The 17352-nt window shown below is 40.6% G+C and overlaps 1 protein-coding gene across 8 annotated transcripts in view; it reads left to right on the top strand.

The window, feature by feature from the left end:
- Positions 1-17352, top strand: part of LOC123971870 (contactin-associated protein-like 4) — a 156039-nt gene that overhangs the window by 58370 nt on the left and 80317 nt on the right. For all 8 annotated transcript variants that reach the window (XR_006825316.1, XM_046050900.1, XM_046050899.1 and 5 more), the window contains one exon: positions 5249-5359. Coding sequence is in view for 3 of the 8 variants with exons in the window: in XM_046050898.1 (XP_045906854.1) it covers positions 5249-5359 (111 nt within the window). In the remaining 5 variants the exon portion in view is untranslated. The remainder of the gene's footprint in view (positions 1-5248; positions 5360-17352) is intronic.

Below are 17352 nucleotides of genomic sequence, written 5' to 3'. Positions count from 1 at the left end.
CTGACCTTTTAGTCCCATACGCACCAGCACGTACCTTGAGATCCTCGGGCAGAGGTCTGTTGTCTGTTCCAGAGTCTCGACTGAAAACTAAAGGGGACAGAGCGTTTGCTGTCAGGGCCCCGAGGCTCTGGAACAGCCTGCCCGAGGAAATCAGGTCAGCTGAGTCAGTGAACTCTTTTAAGTCCCTTCTTAAAACATACTTTTATAGGAGAGCTTTTCCCGATCTTATTTGACTTTATTTTATCCCTTTTATTTTATTGTATTTTACTAATTTTATATTAATTTTTCATGCTCTTATCTTGTTTTTTTTGTATTATTCTTTACACTTGTTAAAGCACTTTGTAACTTGTTTTTGAAAAGTGCTCTACAAATAAGGATTATTGTTATTATTATTATTATTATTATTATTGACCAAGCGTCCATATTTGACGAGTTGGGAGTGAGAATGTGTTGGCTAACTAGTGAGCTGTAGAGCTGCTAGTAGGCAGATTTTCAAACTTTGGACTGTTTTCCCCTCCCTCCACTCTTTATGCTATGCTAAGCTAGCTTTCTCCTAGTCCCAGCTTCATACATAACTTCCAGACAAAAATTCCCCAAACTGTTAACCTATTATTTTAAAGATTTATCATTAAATGTGATAGCTGCAGTAGGTTAACTTCAATCTGTCATCACCACATTGAAAGGGGAGATAAGGGGTATAATTGACATTGACCAGTGAGACCACTACATCGCAGATTGGCCTCTACAATGTGATTTGTCTAACATATGTGCCAGGGAACTCTGCTGTTGAACATAATAATTACACCAAAGTATCACAACGTGTAAGATTCAGGTGAAAATGTGGCCCTACAAATGTGTATTATTATTTGCTTTTAAAAAGTGAAATCATCAGGCCCTGCTGGATATCAAGAGGCAGATGAAGACCTTGTGTTGTTGAGATGAAGTACACTGGTGTTGACAGAGTAATAGAAGCTAAAGCCTGGTTGTCAGAGTTGTGGGCAGGGATCGGACTGCAGTGTGAATCATAGTAATTGGCTCTTGTCTCAGTGGTGGAGAACAACATCCATTAACAGGGAGGCTTTAGATGGAGGCAGCGTTAGTTTGGCTTTGGCTTACAGTTTGGAGCTCGAGAGGAAAACTATGAATATTTACTGAGCTGATGTTGACGATGAGTCTTTGTGTATGTATGTGTGGGATGCAGTTACACTGTCAGGACTATCTCATAAAACAAACTAAACTAAACAAATCTACTGTGTCTTTTACAGTTTATTATTATTATTATTATTATTTCTCCATGTTTAATCTCTATTTAAATAGGGGAATCTCTCTCTGTGTGGATGTGTGTGTTAGTGTCAGTCAGTAATTGTCCATCCAATTGACTTGTGGCGAGTGTGTTGCTGCGGACCCATGAGGGCGCTGTGCCGTGTCTGATGTAATTTAAACATGTGACAGCGAGGAGCGCTCGCGGGGACGGGGCTTATATGCTCCGATAAATGGAGTTATTGTCATCACACTATTTTAATATATGTTAGAAATGAATGTGCTGAAACAGATTTATATTTTATGTTAACTTCTAAGGAAGCGCTGAATATCTAGCAGTACCTCCACCATTGTTGTGTTGTTTCAGTGCTATTAATGCTGGATGTCAGGGCTTGGCACGTTAGTTTGATAATTTTAAAATCTATGTTGGGTTCCTGGTTAGCTCAGTCAGTACAATCGGGGGTTTTGTGTTTTCCCCAATTCCCCCTAATGCGAATATATGTTTTTCCCTCTTCAACAAATTAACTATGAAGAGACTGTTTTACATGCTCACAATAAAGCATGTGCTGGAGTGTTTGCGTCCAGGGTTGGGGAGTAACGGATTACATGTAACAGCGTTACATAATCAGGATACCAAAAACTGTAACTGTATTCCGTTACAGTACAGACAATAAAGATGTAATCAGATTACAGGTACAGGTACATGTACGTGTTTCTGTAAAAAGACAAAGCAAGGGAGGGACGTTGATTGGCGTTTACAGTCGCCAGTAGTGCTGAATGTGTATTGACATTATGCTCTCCCACTCTGTCATGCAGACTGTGCGGTTCCAGCTTTCAGTGAATGGACCGCCTACCTTCTGATTAACGGCCAACCTGCTCTACCTCCTGAGCCGCAGCCACAGCCGGCCTACAGTCACAGCAGTTAGTTAACTTGTTAAGTAACGTCAACAACAAGTAAAGCTATTTGAACAGAGAAGAACGAGAGAATACTAGAATATATTTTCTCCAAATTTCTAATATTTCTCATCAAATATGATCCAGTTTCACCAAAATCAGTGAAAAAAAGTTGTTTTTGTACAGTAATCAGTATTGAGAATCTTTTCATTGGACGCTAAATTAATACAAGTGTTGTCAAGTGAGTCATCTACATTTTAAAATGAATCAAGAAGAAGAACAACGTTCTTTGTCATTGATGGGCCAGATAGTGCCGTAGTGGTGACATAGTGCAAAGCATATCATATAAAAACATTTAAACATGGATTTTGTGACTGGGAGATTTTGATATTCTGTGTTTCTCTAAAAATACACTGAGCATCATTGTAACGTCTTCATTTGCCTATTTGGCATTGAAATAATCCAAAAGTGAGTAAACATGTTACATTACTTTTATTTTGTGGTACTTGGATTACGTTACTGATTAAATTTTTTAACTAGTAATTGTACCGGATTACTTTTTTAAAGTAACCTTCCCAACCCTGTGTGCGTCCCAGCGAACTTCCATCATCCTACGGACTATTATTTTCATTTCCCCAGCATCTCCAGGCAGAGGAAATCCCTGCGCTTCTCATTCAGGGGATTCACATTTCCATCCATCCATCCATCCATCCATCATCAACCATCCTGCGTACAGGGTCGCGGGGGGCTTCTTGCTGTGAGGCAACAGTGCTAACAGTGCTGCCACGCCGCCCCGGATTCACATTTCCTGAGGCTTTTTTTAAAAGGAGTGTTAAGACTCTTTTGAATGTCTTTCAGAACTTAGCTCAAAGTAAAAGCTCTCAATTCAACACAAAGCAGACCTGCAAAAAACTTTCTTGTGCTTTTATTTTGTAGGCACAATCACTTAAAAGAAATTGATTATGTGAGTAACTGTTGCTGTCATGACTGAGATCTATATCAAAATATTTATTAATGTCTTTATTTATTTGGCACGCGGGCCGCCTATTGCCAATTTTGAACAAAAAGCGCAGGGAGGCGTCACATCGGCCCCTGTGAACAGGCACTGCACTTGTTTTAATAAATCAAAGAAAAACCTTCAGCAACACATCCCCACTGTATGTTTAAAGGTTCCTGTGTGAGCTTGGGAGCGATGCCAATTAATTTAAACCTTAATTAATTAACATTAATTGTTGCATTACATATGATATATGAAGTTTTTATTGTAGTCAATCATCCAGAAACCATTAAAGTGTGAGACATGTAAAGGTTTCTTCTGACAACGCTGATTTGTCTCCATCAGTATCCAGCCTGTAATGAGCCATTCATCTCCACAACACGACATGATTACAACGCTCATTTATCCATCGCCACAGAAGTACACCAATAATCCATCCAAGTGGACATTATTACACTGTTCATTCATCTAGTATGATCCCCTTACAGCTGAAAGACCTGCTCCCACCTGCTTCTCAATGATTAGACTCCACTCTGCCACTTGTGTGTTAATATTCACAAACTAAAAAAGCTTCTTTGGTTCTGAAAAGCTGATAATTCTGAGATACCTGGCCGTCACCTCTCAGCATCAGTGAGCTGCCGTCCTGCTGTTTTTCACTCAGGCTAAAAGATAATAATCTATCTCCAGCTGTGTCTGATATTGTGATATCCTCAGTATGTGATATCCTGAACCACTTAGCTGTGTTTTTCCACTATGGAGAAGAGTTTGGACCACAGAAATGTTTATACTAATGTAAAGAGAAGAGACGTTCCTGCATCAACCTGCTGTTGTGAACTGCTGCTGTTCACTGAGAGACTACAGAGCAATGTCAAAGGCCACTTAGCGGACATTAAACCTGCAGTTCAATGATAAAACTCCACTTCACTTCAGCTGTGCAAGGGTGTCTAGTGAGGCCAAGAAATGTGATGCTCCTGCCCTGTTAATTCCGATAGTCTGCCTTTCTGAACCTTTAAGTGCTGCATCATTCAGGGTAAGTTTTGAGGTACCTGTGTCCAACCATCTCAACCTACTCTAGACAGATGAATGGATGCTGCTGAAGCGTGAAATTTTCTCTGGTTACAGAATGCGCTACTTCGGCAAGATTTGCACAAAAGAGATGTTTGTTGTTCTGCCTGTGACATTTGTGCAAGCGTAGAAGTACTGTAGCTAAAGGTAGCTTGTTTGAAGGTCAATCTTTAATTGTAAATCCTTGTTTCATGTAAAAACACTAATATTTTGTTCATCTGTGGGCAAAGAATAAATTCACTTTTTAGGAAGTCAACAAAAGAGTTACATTGTATGAATGTGATTTGACAGCCATGAACTACAATACAACACAGTTAGACGGTATACTGCATATATAACCAAGAGATTTAAAAATATTCATAAAGCTACCTAAAAAACCTGCAGTGTTTGTGTTTATACGACCAAAACACCTACATTATGCTATTTAACCTGAATATTCCTCGTCATGGTATCACGTATTTTGTTATTTGGAGTTTCCTTTAATCAAGAACTTAGCAGGAAACAATGTAACGTGTTAACTATGTCATGAAAAATCACAAGATCGACATTTCAATAAAAGGAAACTGTCCATAAGCCCTGATCCATATGTGACTGAAAGATTTTACACGCCAGAGTCTGTGTACTGGTGTTGGGGAGCAAGCCTTTTGTGGTTCCAGAGGGAGCTGAATGAAATCTGATAAATAAGCGACGACGAAGGTTGGGGCTGAAAAAATGAATGAAAGAAATCTGGTAGTGTGGAGTCCTCAGTAGCCGCTCCTCATCTCTGCTTGAGGCTAGCGGCTCAATGGTACATTAGCCACTACTACTGTAGCATAACACAACAGAAGTAAGAACTGTCGGTGGTCAAGGTGGCTTGTGGGTCGGTGGAGGGATGTCAGCTTTAGGAGAACTTGCATGTACATTTGTACCTAAAACAGAGAAAACACATCATTTCCAGAACTTAATCGCAAACATTTTTAGTTTAAGCATATGAAATTATTTTAAAGACATAACTAAGTGTGCTTTTTTTCTGCTTCTGTGATTGGTTGACAGAGGTGTGTGACAGTGCACTTGTGTCCAATCTGCCGCCATCGTCCTTCAGAAGCTCCTCCCAGCTGTCCAGCAGTCACGCTCCGGGCTTCGCCAAACTCAACAGGAGAGATGGTAAGGAAGAGTTTGACTCAATAAGACTTGTTGAGTTTGATCAGGGTATGTAACAAAACTGACCACACTGGATACATACAGTAAGTACCTGCAGTATCTTACTCTCACTTATTATTATTGTTATAGTTGTGTGTTAGAGCATGGAATAAAGTTTATACTGTTGTTCTTCTAAGCGGGGGTGTGAGCTTCTCCTTTAGTCCAGTGTAATGTGAGGTTTATCTGAGTCTAACAGACAATAGAGAGAAAGCGGCAGTCCTCTGTTACTGAGGCGCTGCTCTGCTGCAGTTGTGCTCAGTAGAGAAGGGACTTTGCTTAAGCTCAGGGCACATGACACAAAACATAACAAACAGGAAAGTTTTACTGGATTCACAAAGACTTACAGGTAACTCACCAGTGACCAGAGGATCAGAAGGACAAGACAATCCAATCTAAAAGAATGGCTGCTTTGTCCCATCTTTATTCTCTATGGGTGCTGTTTGAATGGAACATTTATGCCTGAAGGATAATTGTGAATGGTGTTTGTTTGACCCAGCAGGGAGTCCTGTGCTGGATGCTGATGTGAGGCTTTGACAAAATTAAGTTTACGGTTTGTTGTGGAGCTTTTTGCAGCGAACAAGCTTCCTTGCTTTATCTCGACATCAAAGCTCAGAATCAGCTGGGAGGGTGAGATGAGTTTAATCTGGATCTGAATGATTTTCACCACTTGGGAAACTAAAGGAAGCAGAGCCTGCAGAACACTGCTCAGTCCCCAGTTTGTTTGATGGTCGAGCCTTTAAGCAAACAGGCTTTGTTGTAAAATGCTTCCAGTCTGCTCCCTGTGTTTGCTGATTTTTGGTAACAGTTGATTAACAAGGCTCTCTGCTGTGGTATTAGTACACATCTGTGTCATCACACTGAATTATATTTAAAGGTTAGCTTTTACTTCAAAGATCAGCTGAAGAGTCTGATCCTCACCTCCAAGACTGCCAACATTACACGCTGCCAGAAGGAAAAAGGGAGCAGAGGTTGCATTGATACTTTAGGTCATGTAGAGACTGTAAGAGCTAATTTTCATTATTGACCTTTGCTGATACATACTGGACCAAAACCAGTCCACTGTAATGATCTTGATGTTTCTTGGTCTTTGATTTACTGTTACAAGAGACAGGTGAACGCCTGCAGTTAAAACTCTGTAATGAAAACTGTGACCTGTGACTATTTTTATATTAATTTCTTTACATCATGATGGCCGATAAACACAAAACATTGAAGATCTTGGGCCTTTTGAACAAAAACAAAACAAGAATAACCTAAGAACAACTTAATAGCTATTTCAGGAGCTGAGCAGTTTACTTAAAGCTGCTTGAAATAGCTCAGATGTCATGTGACTTACATGTAAGTGTTGAACTGCTGTGACTGTTAATAACAGGTGGGTCTTTGTTTTACTTATTTCCAGACCTTGAACGAAAGCCTAGTAATTCAGTGCAAAAAAAATTAAAGAGCAGGTTCTTTCATACAAAGTCAGTATTTTGCAACAATATAAATATATAGAAATCCATCATAAAGGGGGGAGAAACTCACATTTGCTCACCATTAGTCACCCCAATAGACCAGAATGCAGTGTTGCATTTTGAGTATCTCTCACTTCCTGCTACCATCACTATCACTAACACTGTTGTTCTGTAAGGTCAGTTGACTGCCTTGTTGTAAAAAAAAAAGATTACTGGTAAATTTTACACCAAGTAATACAGCTGAAACCTTCAAAATACGCAGTTGTTAAAGCATTAAGGACAGTGGATAAAATAGTAAAATACACTCTTAGGGGGTGGATATATCACAGCAAGAAGGTCATGGGTTCAAACCCCGGTTCCTGTGTGGAGTTTGCATGTTCTCCCCGTGTCTGCGTGGGTTCTCTCCGGGTGCTCCGGCTTCCTCCCACCATCCAAAGACATGCAGGCTAGGTTAATTTGTGTCTCCGAAATTGTCCTTAGGTGTGAATGTGAGTGTGAGTGGTTGTTTGTGTATGTGTGGCCCTGCGATGGACTGGCGACCTGTCCAGGGTGTACCCCGCCTTTCGCCCAATGTAAGCTGGGATTGGCTCCAGCCCCCCGCGACCCTGTACGCAGGATAAACAGTTGATGATGGATGGATGGACTCTTTAAAAGGAAGTCAGACAAGTTTGTACAGTTGAAGTTGGTCCACTCGTTTCTGTTGCTTCCACTGCCTTTCTTGGCTGGCGAGCTAGCAGGTGAGTCCTCATATTTGTTTTAGTTGAAGAGTAAAGCAACTGCTTTTTACAAAGTTGTAAAACATCCTTATCTCTGTTTGTAATGGGTCTGGGACAGTTGAGTATGTCCAGGAAGCTCACAGCACATACTCAGAAATTCGCCTAAGCTAAATCCACACACTATGCTGTTGGAACGCACTTCATACTCGATTTCACATCATACTTAGTATAAATAGTATGTTAGTATGTGATTCTGAACTACAGAAGTCCTAAGAGGCCATCCATTCAAATGTTTTTCTTACACCGTTTTCCTGTGATAATGGGATAATTATCTGGAGATAACGAATGTTGTTTTCCCGTGATAACAGGATAATGTTCTCGTGATATTGAGATAACAGTTGTTCAACACAGGGGTCGGTGAAGTGATTTTCAATGTTGCTGGTTAGCTCAGGTGGTAAAGTACAGGACTCACAGTTAAAGGGTTGTGTGTTCCACTTTAGACCAATTTTTTACTTCACTTTTTTATAATCCCCTTCAACAAAGTTCTTATGAAAAGACTGTTTCACACGCTAACAATAAAGCACGTTCTGGACTTTGTGCATCCCGGCGATTGGTCCACATCCATCCACCTATGGACTTTTCATTTTCCCATCATTCCCAGGTAGAGGAAATTCCTGCACTTCTGATTCAGGGGAATCCATTTAACATTACACATTTCCTGATGGCTATTTCGGATTCCCCTGAATCTCTTCATAACAACTCTGTTGAAGAAGATAATAAAAAACACACAAAAGCAGAAAAAAAACATCCAAAGCAGGAATTGAACACGCAATTCTTTGATTAAAAGTCCTGTGCTCAACCATCTAACCAGTGCTAACCAGTGACACTGGGTATACTTACAAAATTTTCCTAAAGAAACGTACATCCTGACCCCTGTATTCAGCTATTGTTTGTTATCTCGAGATTATGAGAAAATTATCCTGTTATCACAGGAAAACAACATTTGTTATCTCGTGATAAGTATCCCCTATTTGAATGGATGGCCACTTAGGGCTTCTGTACATAACACAGCCTTAGTTTACTGATAGTTAAATAGGCCATGTAATAGATCAGGCTGACGGTGTAACCACTACAAACTGTCTGTTGTGCTTACAGATATACAAATATTTAACTTGAACTTGAACAAAAGAAAAGTTACGGCCCTTGAAAAGAACAGCTAGAATGCAATGGACAACAGATCAATGATATACAGTATGAATCATCTCGATTTTTGCTTCAACAACAAATTAAATGGCTTAAGAAATAGCTTAAGGACAATGGGAACATTAATGCATTTTTCTAATGTAGTTCTAGCACTAGTAGGTAGATGAAAAAAGCTCTTCCTCTGCAACATTCATGGTGCAAGATCCCAGAGAGAAATCCCTGCTGCTCGTTGAGGAAATCAATAAATAAATTTAAGCTGCAAGCAGCGTTGTGTGTGCCCTCGCATGTGTTGCACATAGAGGTGTGAGGCGGCCGCGTTGCAGATTCTGGAGCTCTGCTGGTGCGGCTGTGAATTTGCCACGCACTTAGGACGCTGCACAAAGATGTTATACGTCACTTCCTGTGTCGTTTTTATGGCACTACAGAGCACTTGGCGCTACGACTATAACTGAATATTGGCATGTAGATGTGTTCGGGGCGGGACTTTTACCAAGCACAAAGCCTGACCGTTTTTGTGCTTGAAGTGAGGTGACTGCCTGGCTTGTTTTCACCACTGGAGTGTTTTGAGCCTTTTAGCCAAAAATTGTGATCTTCAGTGATACACAATTCCAAATTGAATCTCCAGGCACGCTAGCGGCTCTGTGAGGCTGTACTAAATGCTAATGTGAGCATGCTAACATGCTCAAAATGACAATAGTTGCCGGCCTCATGGTGGTGATTGAGGAAAACTCAAGGAATCACCAAAATCGGTAGGCTTCACCCTTAGGGAACCAAGAATGTTTCTCCAAAATTTGATGGCAATCCATCGCGTAGTTGAGATGTTTCTGTCTGGACCAAAGTGGTGGAACGAGCTGCAGATAGACATTGCCATCATTAGAAACCTGTCTTTATCCGTAATGAGTCCATGGACGTGAAGAGAATAGACCAACGTGTCTGAATACTAATACAGTCTAAATAAAAGTTGGTATGACTGACTTTTTTTTAACATTGCAGCAAACTATTTTCACAGACACTTTATAAAACCCAGCAGCAGTTTCATTCTGCAGTGAGAACAGAGGACCTGACATTGTGCTTCCGACTTTGACCTGATGTAGCTGATCACAGTCGAGGCCTGATAGCTCTGACACCAGAAGTGGATAAAAAGCCCTGATAGTCTATTGATTGGAGATGAATGTCCTTTTACCAGGGACCTGGAGGATGAATGACTCAACTATTTCAGTCTTTCCGTCCGCTTCTCTTATTCTTCATTTTGATTCACCCCTTCTAACTTTTTATCTCTTATTTCTCTCTTGTCATCCACCCTCTTCTTTTCTTAGTGTCCCACTTTCCTTTCTCCACCTCCTGTCTTCCTTCATCTGTAAAGTCACAAGTGTCCCCTGTCCATTTTCGGTCCTTCTTTACAGTCTGTGTCCTGTTGTAACAATTAGTTTCGTCCCATCTGTCACATTTTTGTTTCCATTTGTGCAAACTAATTTGGCCATCTCTGTCTTCCTGCCAAGTCAACTAATACCAGTCTTCATATTTAAACATCTTTTTTCTTCAGTAGGCAATACTGACAGTTATCAGTAACACCAGTATAATTATTCTGAAATGGACTCCATGCCATAGTAATCATTTTACTGAATAGTGACATTTAAAGGTAGAATTAAGCTTAAATTGGAACCTGTAAATCGGTTACGGACTGTATAACACTGGCCAACTAATCAAGTGTTGAGCTCCATATCCTGTTGACCTCCTTCTAAAACGTTCCACTGTTAACTCCACCACACACTTTAAATCTGGACTGTTTTTTGTCAATCCAGTAGTTCCTAATTTGTACTGTTCTGTTAACATGACCCTAGTCAAAATAAACAAAATAAAAGCTGTTTGCCCAGTTTGTCACAAATTTGTAGATTTAATTTTCTGAGCACTTCAAATACTCTTCGTCCATGTTGGCTTAAAATTTGGCAATTCATGACAGTTATCACCTGACTGCAGCTCCCTCAGCTCTATGGAGTGTTTTTGAGTGTTTTGGTGTCTTTCAGCTCATTGTTTTGATTTTCCAGCCTGCAACTTCACTAAATTTACTGTTGTCACTCTCTCCGTTGTCACCAACCCCGCACCTGGGCGCCATAGGAAGGCCCTAGAAGCTTTGGTAAAGTCACTTTATGCTGCCAGCACCAAATAGATATAGAGTTGCTCAGTCAACAGCTGTTTGCTATCAGATTTTTCTTTTCAGTGTGTTAATATGTCAGTGCTGTGTTTCCAGCTTGTTTCTGCTGCCCAAAAGTGGACATGGTTATAGGTGTTTAATACAAGTGCAGCAATATGTCGGAAGTCCGACAAGATTTTAAATTGAAATATAAGAATATTCAACTTGGCACTCACGACTGTGCCTTTAACCAATTCATTAACGGCTTATTTATTAGATTATATAATACATAAATCCAATAAAGATTATCTAGTTTTAAGATGGGTTTGATTCTTGAAATGAGCAACAACATATACTTTTCTCTCAGTAGGTGCTTGGAATAATAGTGTGAGAACCATCAGATATATTATATTATCTTACTAAGATATATCAAGAACAGTCACCTTGAAACGATTTTATCCATCCATCCATCGTCAACCGCTTATCCTGCGTACAGCGTTGCGGGGGGCTGGAGCAAATCCCAGCTGACATCAGGCGAAAGGCGGGGTACACCCTGGACAGGTCCACACATAGACAAAGAACCAGTCACACTCACACTCACTCTCACACGACCTTCTTGCTGTGAGGCGACAGTGCTAATCACTGCACCACTGCGCCGCCCTTGAAACAATTTTAATATAATGCAAATTGTGTTTAACAAGATTATATATCTTGGATAAGACAAAATAAGATTTAATCATACTGTAATAGGATTTTTTTTTTCTTTCTTGAGGTGTTTTTTTTTTTTTCAGTGTGGAATTTGGAAAAATGGAAATTTCTCCTGCTTCACCTGCAGAGAATCTGCAGTGTTTTCCAGCTTGCTGCAGCTGCTGTCAGTGCTGCATTGAGCCCATTAGCTTCCTGTTGGACTCGCTGTCAGACTGACATGTTATCAGGCTGCTGAAATTACCCTCCAGGCTTTGTATTCTCATGCAAATGACCAGCACTCATTCTGGACCTGGCGCTCATAACATGACTTTCCAGCTGCCTTTCTATTCCTGTAAGCTGCCTGTCTCTCTGTCCTACTTCCTGTCTGACTCTTTATTTCTTTTCTGCTTCTCTGGTCTTTGCTTTTCTGTCTTTTCTGTCTACCTATCTTTTTGTCCCTCAGCCTGTCTTTCTCTCTGTAGTTGTCTGATGGAACATCAGTACATTACTGATGATGAAACAGTCATAGGTTTTTCAGTCTGGCTGTCAGGGTTTGCTGTACTTATCTGCACATGATATTATTTTTCAGTTAACCTTAGGCAAAAACTACATTCACACTCAGAAAACACAAATCTTTCTCTTTGTCTTGTCCTTCCGACCTCACTAAGGTTGGAAGGACTTTCAAACATGCTCTCCAGAATGTGAAACAATGAAAACACATTTTTGTGTGGCCAGAGAAATCTGACGGCGGCGGATTTTACATTTACATTTACATTTACTCATTGGCAGACGCTTTTATCCAAAGCGACTTACATTTGAGGAACAACATAGAAGCATCAACAGAGCATCAACTACAGATCTACAACTGACAATACATACTAGTAAGAGCAGCAATAAATACTAGTAAGACCTCACAGTACATCACATCAATGGGGTAGATACCTATGGAAGGAAGTAAGAGTTAACAAAACGTGCAAGAGCACAGGAAGTGCATGTTAGAGGTTAGGAGTTAGAGGTGTTATAAGAGGAAGTGTTCTCAGAAGAGATGAGTTTTCAAGAGCTTCTTGAAGTTAGAGAGGGACGCCCCTGCTCTGATGGTGTGTGGTAGCTCGTTCCACCGTCGTGGTGTCACAGATGAGAACAGCCAGGACTGAGATTGCTTTGTGTGAAGGGATGGCAGAGCCAGGCGGCGTTCGTTGGAGGAGCGTAGCGGCCGAGAAGGAACGTAAGTTTGTATTATGGAGTTTAGGTAGATGCGTGCAGACCTAGTAGTCCCTCTGTATGCAAGCATTAGTGACTTGAATTTGATTCTGGAGGCCACGGGGAGCCAGTGGAGGTCACTGAGTAATGGAGTGACGTGAGTCCTTTTGGGCTGATCAAAAACCAGATGCGCTGCTGCATTCTGAACCATTTGTAAGGGTTTCACCGCACAAGCTGGAAGACCTGCTAGAGTTGCCATTTTACTGCCGTGACCTGCCGTGATGAAACTACAATGTTCTGAAGATGGACTACAAAAAGCGCATCTTTGACACTGCGCCCCCTGTTGTTGTAATGCAGGCCATCTAAAGGTGGACAACGCAGTGGAATATATTACTTAATAACCAAGATAGCAAAAAGGCAGATAAGGTAGCCTACTAGTCACTAAATAATGGACAGGGTTGTCACATTGAGAATGCTTGCTCACACTCACCCTCCTGCCCACCCCTATTTATCAACATGAATCCCAATTGTATGGAAATACAGTGTTTCCCACAGAATGACAGTGTAACTCTGCCAAGAGAGAGAGAGAGAGAGAGAGAGAGAGAGAGAGAGAGAGAGAGAGAGGAGATGCTGAGAGAATACGTGCACTGCTCGGAGCTCTGTCATAAAATATGAATTTACCCATTTTGAATAGTAACAAAATCAATAAAAAATCAGGCAGGCCGCCACAGATAAATCAGTGTGTGGGAAACGCCTACTGTAGAGGTTATCCAGCTGGATCTTTGCCTTTATTAAGGCGAGGATGTCAGCATCTGTGACTGAAGTATTAATTTGCTGAAGGCTGCAGTACATAACCTGAGGCTCCACGCTGCAATATTATCCTCACTTTGATCACGTTACAAGACTAGTAACAGCTCGCATGGGTCTCAGTTATTGTTGACAGTTTAAGATATATGCATATTAGCAAGTTATGGCATAAGAGAGAAAAGGGTTAATAGCCAATGGTAACTTACATGGTAATCAACCTCCTTTATCCATTATGGTTGGTTTATTATTTTTTTTATTGTATAAAACACTTTATGGCTTATTTCAACAACCCGAAACATAAAACGGTGTTGAAACAGTATTAGATTACAAAAAAGTCAAAAGAAAACAAACCAGAAGAAAGAAGGTAATTGTGTGTCTTATTAAAGAAAAATAATGTGCGTCTGTATTGCAAGGATCTTGCTAAATGTCGTTGATGGATTTTATCATTTGAGTTTGAGAACGTGCGGCGCTTTAAATGTTGCCGCCGCAAGGAATTGTGGGACGGCATTCTCTCCTTTCCTTTCGTAAAGGATGGTCCTCGTTGTCACTTACGTTGCCTGATTAGACTTGTTCTCAGGACTGTTTTGGTGTCAAAGCAGAAAAGGCACAGGTGGAATTAATAACTGGCTGGATTCCATTTAGGTGACCTCGATTCAGGGTTCTGGTCCTGTGCGCGCTCACTCACTGATGTGGCTTACTGGGACTCGTAATGGAGCCATAATGTTATTATTTACACATGGGCTTTTCCTGCTTTGACCCGTTCATAATATCTGAAGGGTAACAGGTCTATTTGCAGCATAGCTCCGCCTAATGTACACCTGACTAGAGGTCTAAGCAGCAGAAGAAATTGAAAACACCTGTGTGGGTGTGCAGAACCTTTAAGATTTAATGGCTTCAGTAGAGACATAGTTTTATGATTCTTTCTCTGATATCATTGTTGTCATGGCTGCAACAGATTAATGTGCTGTTAACTGAAGTAGAAACTTTTTAAGAGCGAGATGCTGGTGAAATGAAGGCATGATTTGGTTTGTGTTTTTGTAACATATCAGTTTCATTTTAGTGTTTTTAGCTCCTGGTAGTATAGGTTTTATTTGTTTAACATTGCTTACATTATAAAGATTCAGATGTAGTTTTAGCCTTAGCGCAGACTTTTTGATAGTTTGTGTTTTTAAATCTAAAATTTTTGACTTTTCCAAACAAATGAAACAAAACAGAATATTAAACACTGTGTTAGCACTTAGGTGGCATGTGTCCCTTTTGGTCTGGTTTTACATTCCCACATTTCCACTTGGACTTTTCCCTGATTCGTTAGGCTCCTATGATCAATTCAGCCTCTGTTTGGCCAGAGCAGTGATGTCACACTCCTGACCTCCATTATTCTTTACTTTTCTCAGTGGGTATTGAGATCTGGTGCCTTGACAGACACTGGGGGAGAGAAAACAGGGACATCTCTTTGATTTAAAGTGACAACCGTGACAGAAAGTGTTCAGACCGCCAGCCATCAGCTCACCTCAATTATATTAGTTTCAGTTACACTGTCAGGATGGACACAGTAAATCTTTGTAACGCCTCTCTGTCTCGGATTCGTGTCCCTTGGATCTCTTTCTCTTTTGTTCTGCAGTCTAATCTTCATGAGTAAAGGTCAGAGTGTCTGCTCTTTTCTGTTATTCCATCGCAGGACACGTCTGTTAGTCAAGTGCTTATTAGCTTTGGCCTTTAGCTCTTTAAAGATCAGGCTCCTTCAGCCACCAGACCGTCACTGATTCCTTTTCCCTGCTGAGTGTTTCTCCTGTGCCTACACAATGTTCAGAGGCATTTTTGACGCGCAACAGAAGCTGTTCCAACTTTTGCCCTTTTGAACTTACATGACACCCGGGGTGGAAATATGTTCCCCAGTACAACCATTTAAAACTAGTATTAGGTCAACACATGAGAAAGGATTTCAGTCAGACCTTAGTGTTACCACAAAAAAACAATTTATCTCATTATCTGTTGGTATAGGATTTATGTTGGTACCCAAGATTCAGACAGAGCACACACGAAGGCTCCAACACTATTTGATTTAAAACCTTCGGGTCACAGAATTGAAGGTAGTGCCATACAGACTAATTGGGCGGTTCATCAAATGTAGAAATGTAGTAATTTGCCCATTTTTTATTGTGATATAAACCTTTCTGTATCTTGTGGCCAATTAGCTCACAAATTTTCACGTCAGACTGACCATTAGATGTTTTCATATTATGTGTGTAAAGATTAAAAACATTTCTCCTCTGAATTCTTCAAGCATAAGTAATAATATAAACCTGTACTGTAGTTCTTTAAGATATCTTTTCATGGAATAAAGTGTCGGTCTAAAAGGGCCTGATGCTGTCATGAGTCGAAAAGGTCAGGGGTCGGAAATATCCCGCCAAAATTTAAGGAAATTCTAGAATTTTTTTTTTTTTACAGCTAGCAAGGAACTGTCTGGAACCTCCTGCCCGATTTGAAGAAGTCATTCAGCTTGCAGGTCGACACGTCTCTCAGCCAAGTCACAGCAGGAATTTAAGGCAACATGATCTGACAATGTGACCATCTGGAAAGAACTGTTGTATAGTCTGGTCCCTGTTCTACATGTTCTCTTGTACACGTCGTTCTTGTAACTTACAGCTTGTACGGACAGCAGCTGGTGGGCTAAATATTGGCTTGCTGCTGTTGGAAAGAAGAGAACTGAATAGTCTTTCTAAAAGTCAAGCGCAATTAAAGCCGGCTTTCACTGGGTTTGTTCTTCGTAAGGCTTCCTGCCACTCACTCTGCATGTGTGTTTGTGTGTGTTTGTGTTTGTGTGAGTGTGAGTGCTCAGTGGGGTTCTGGTCACCAGCCTCCTTCTTCAGAACCATCTGGTGTTTGAGCTCTGAGTCTTCAGCCACACACAAAACACACACACACACATACACACACACACGCTACACAACAGTTTTTAAGGTTCAGATAAGAAGTAAGACACACTCCTATCCTACCAATTCTGCATTTTATAGTATGCATCAACAAGTGGCCTTAATGGAATGTTACTAAATATAATTCTACTATATTGCAACAGAGAGGTTACAACCCTACTGAAACTGCACACATTTCTTACTCTGATCGATCACCTACAGCACAACCAGTCAATACATTACCACTCAGTTCCTTTATGGATAAATATAAGGAAGAACACGCTCATGAAGGGGTACTGTAAAACGAATCAATGCTCTGCAACGCATCCTTTCATAGGTTAGACTGTGTGTGGGAAATGATATCAGCTTATTTGTGCTTTTATCTTTAATCCGATTTATTTGCCATGTGCAGACGCCACTCTCACGCCAACACAGTAACCTGGAATAGACCTGAGTTAGCCAGCGGTGGGTCCACAACATTTTGATGATGGTGGTGGAGAGCGCTGTCTAACATGTCGCTCCAAAATCTCCCAAAGGTGTTCCGTTGCATTGAGAACTGTAGATTGTGAAATCTGAAAGTCTTTTCATCAACACATTGAAAAACCCCATTTCAAATACATTTAGTGAAAAACTGAGGAATGGGTTAAGGCGCAAGTTGTTTTTGTGGTGGCTCTAGCTCTAGGTAAATCAGATATTTTTAAATTATTTCTTAGCATTGCAAAAACATTCAGACTACTTTCTCACAAATAGGTTGTCTTGATTTGTTTTGGTATTTTACATATTTTTGGGCACAGATGATGAGACCGTAAGGGAGCCCTGTTAGTTGCTTTGACAAGTGAAATATCAA

This window comes from Micropterus dolomieu, linkage group LG06 (assembly GCF_021292245.1).
Source record: "Micropterus dolomieu isolate WLL.071019.BEF.003 ecotype Adirondacks linkage group LG06, ASM2129224v1, whole genome shotgun sequence".
NCBI lineage: Eukaryota > Metazoa > Chordata > Actinopteri > Centrarchiformes > Centrarchidae > Micropterus > Micropterus dolomieu.
Note: the sequence above shows the minus strand (reverse complement) of the source record. Positions and strands in the feature narration are given on the sequence as shown.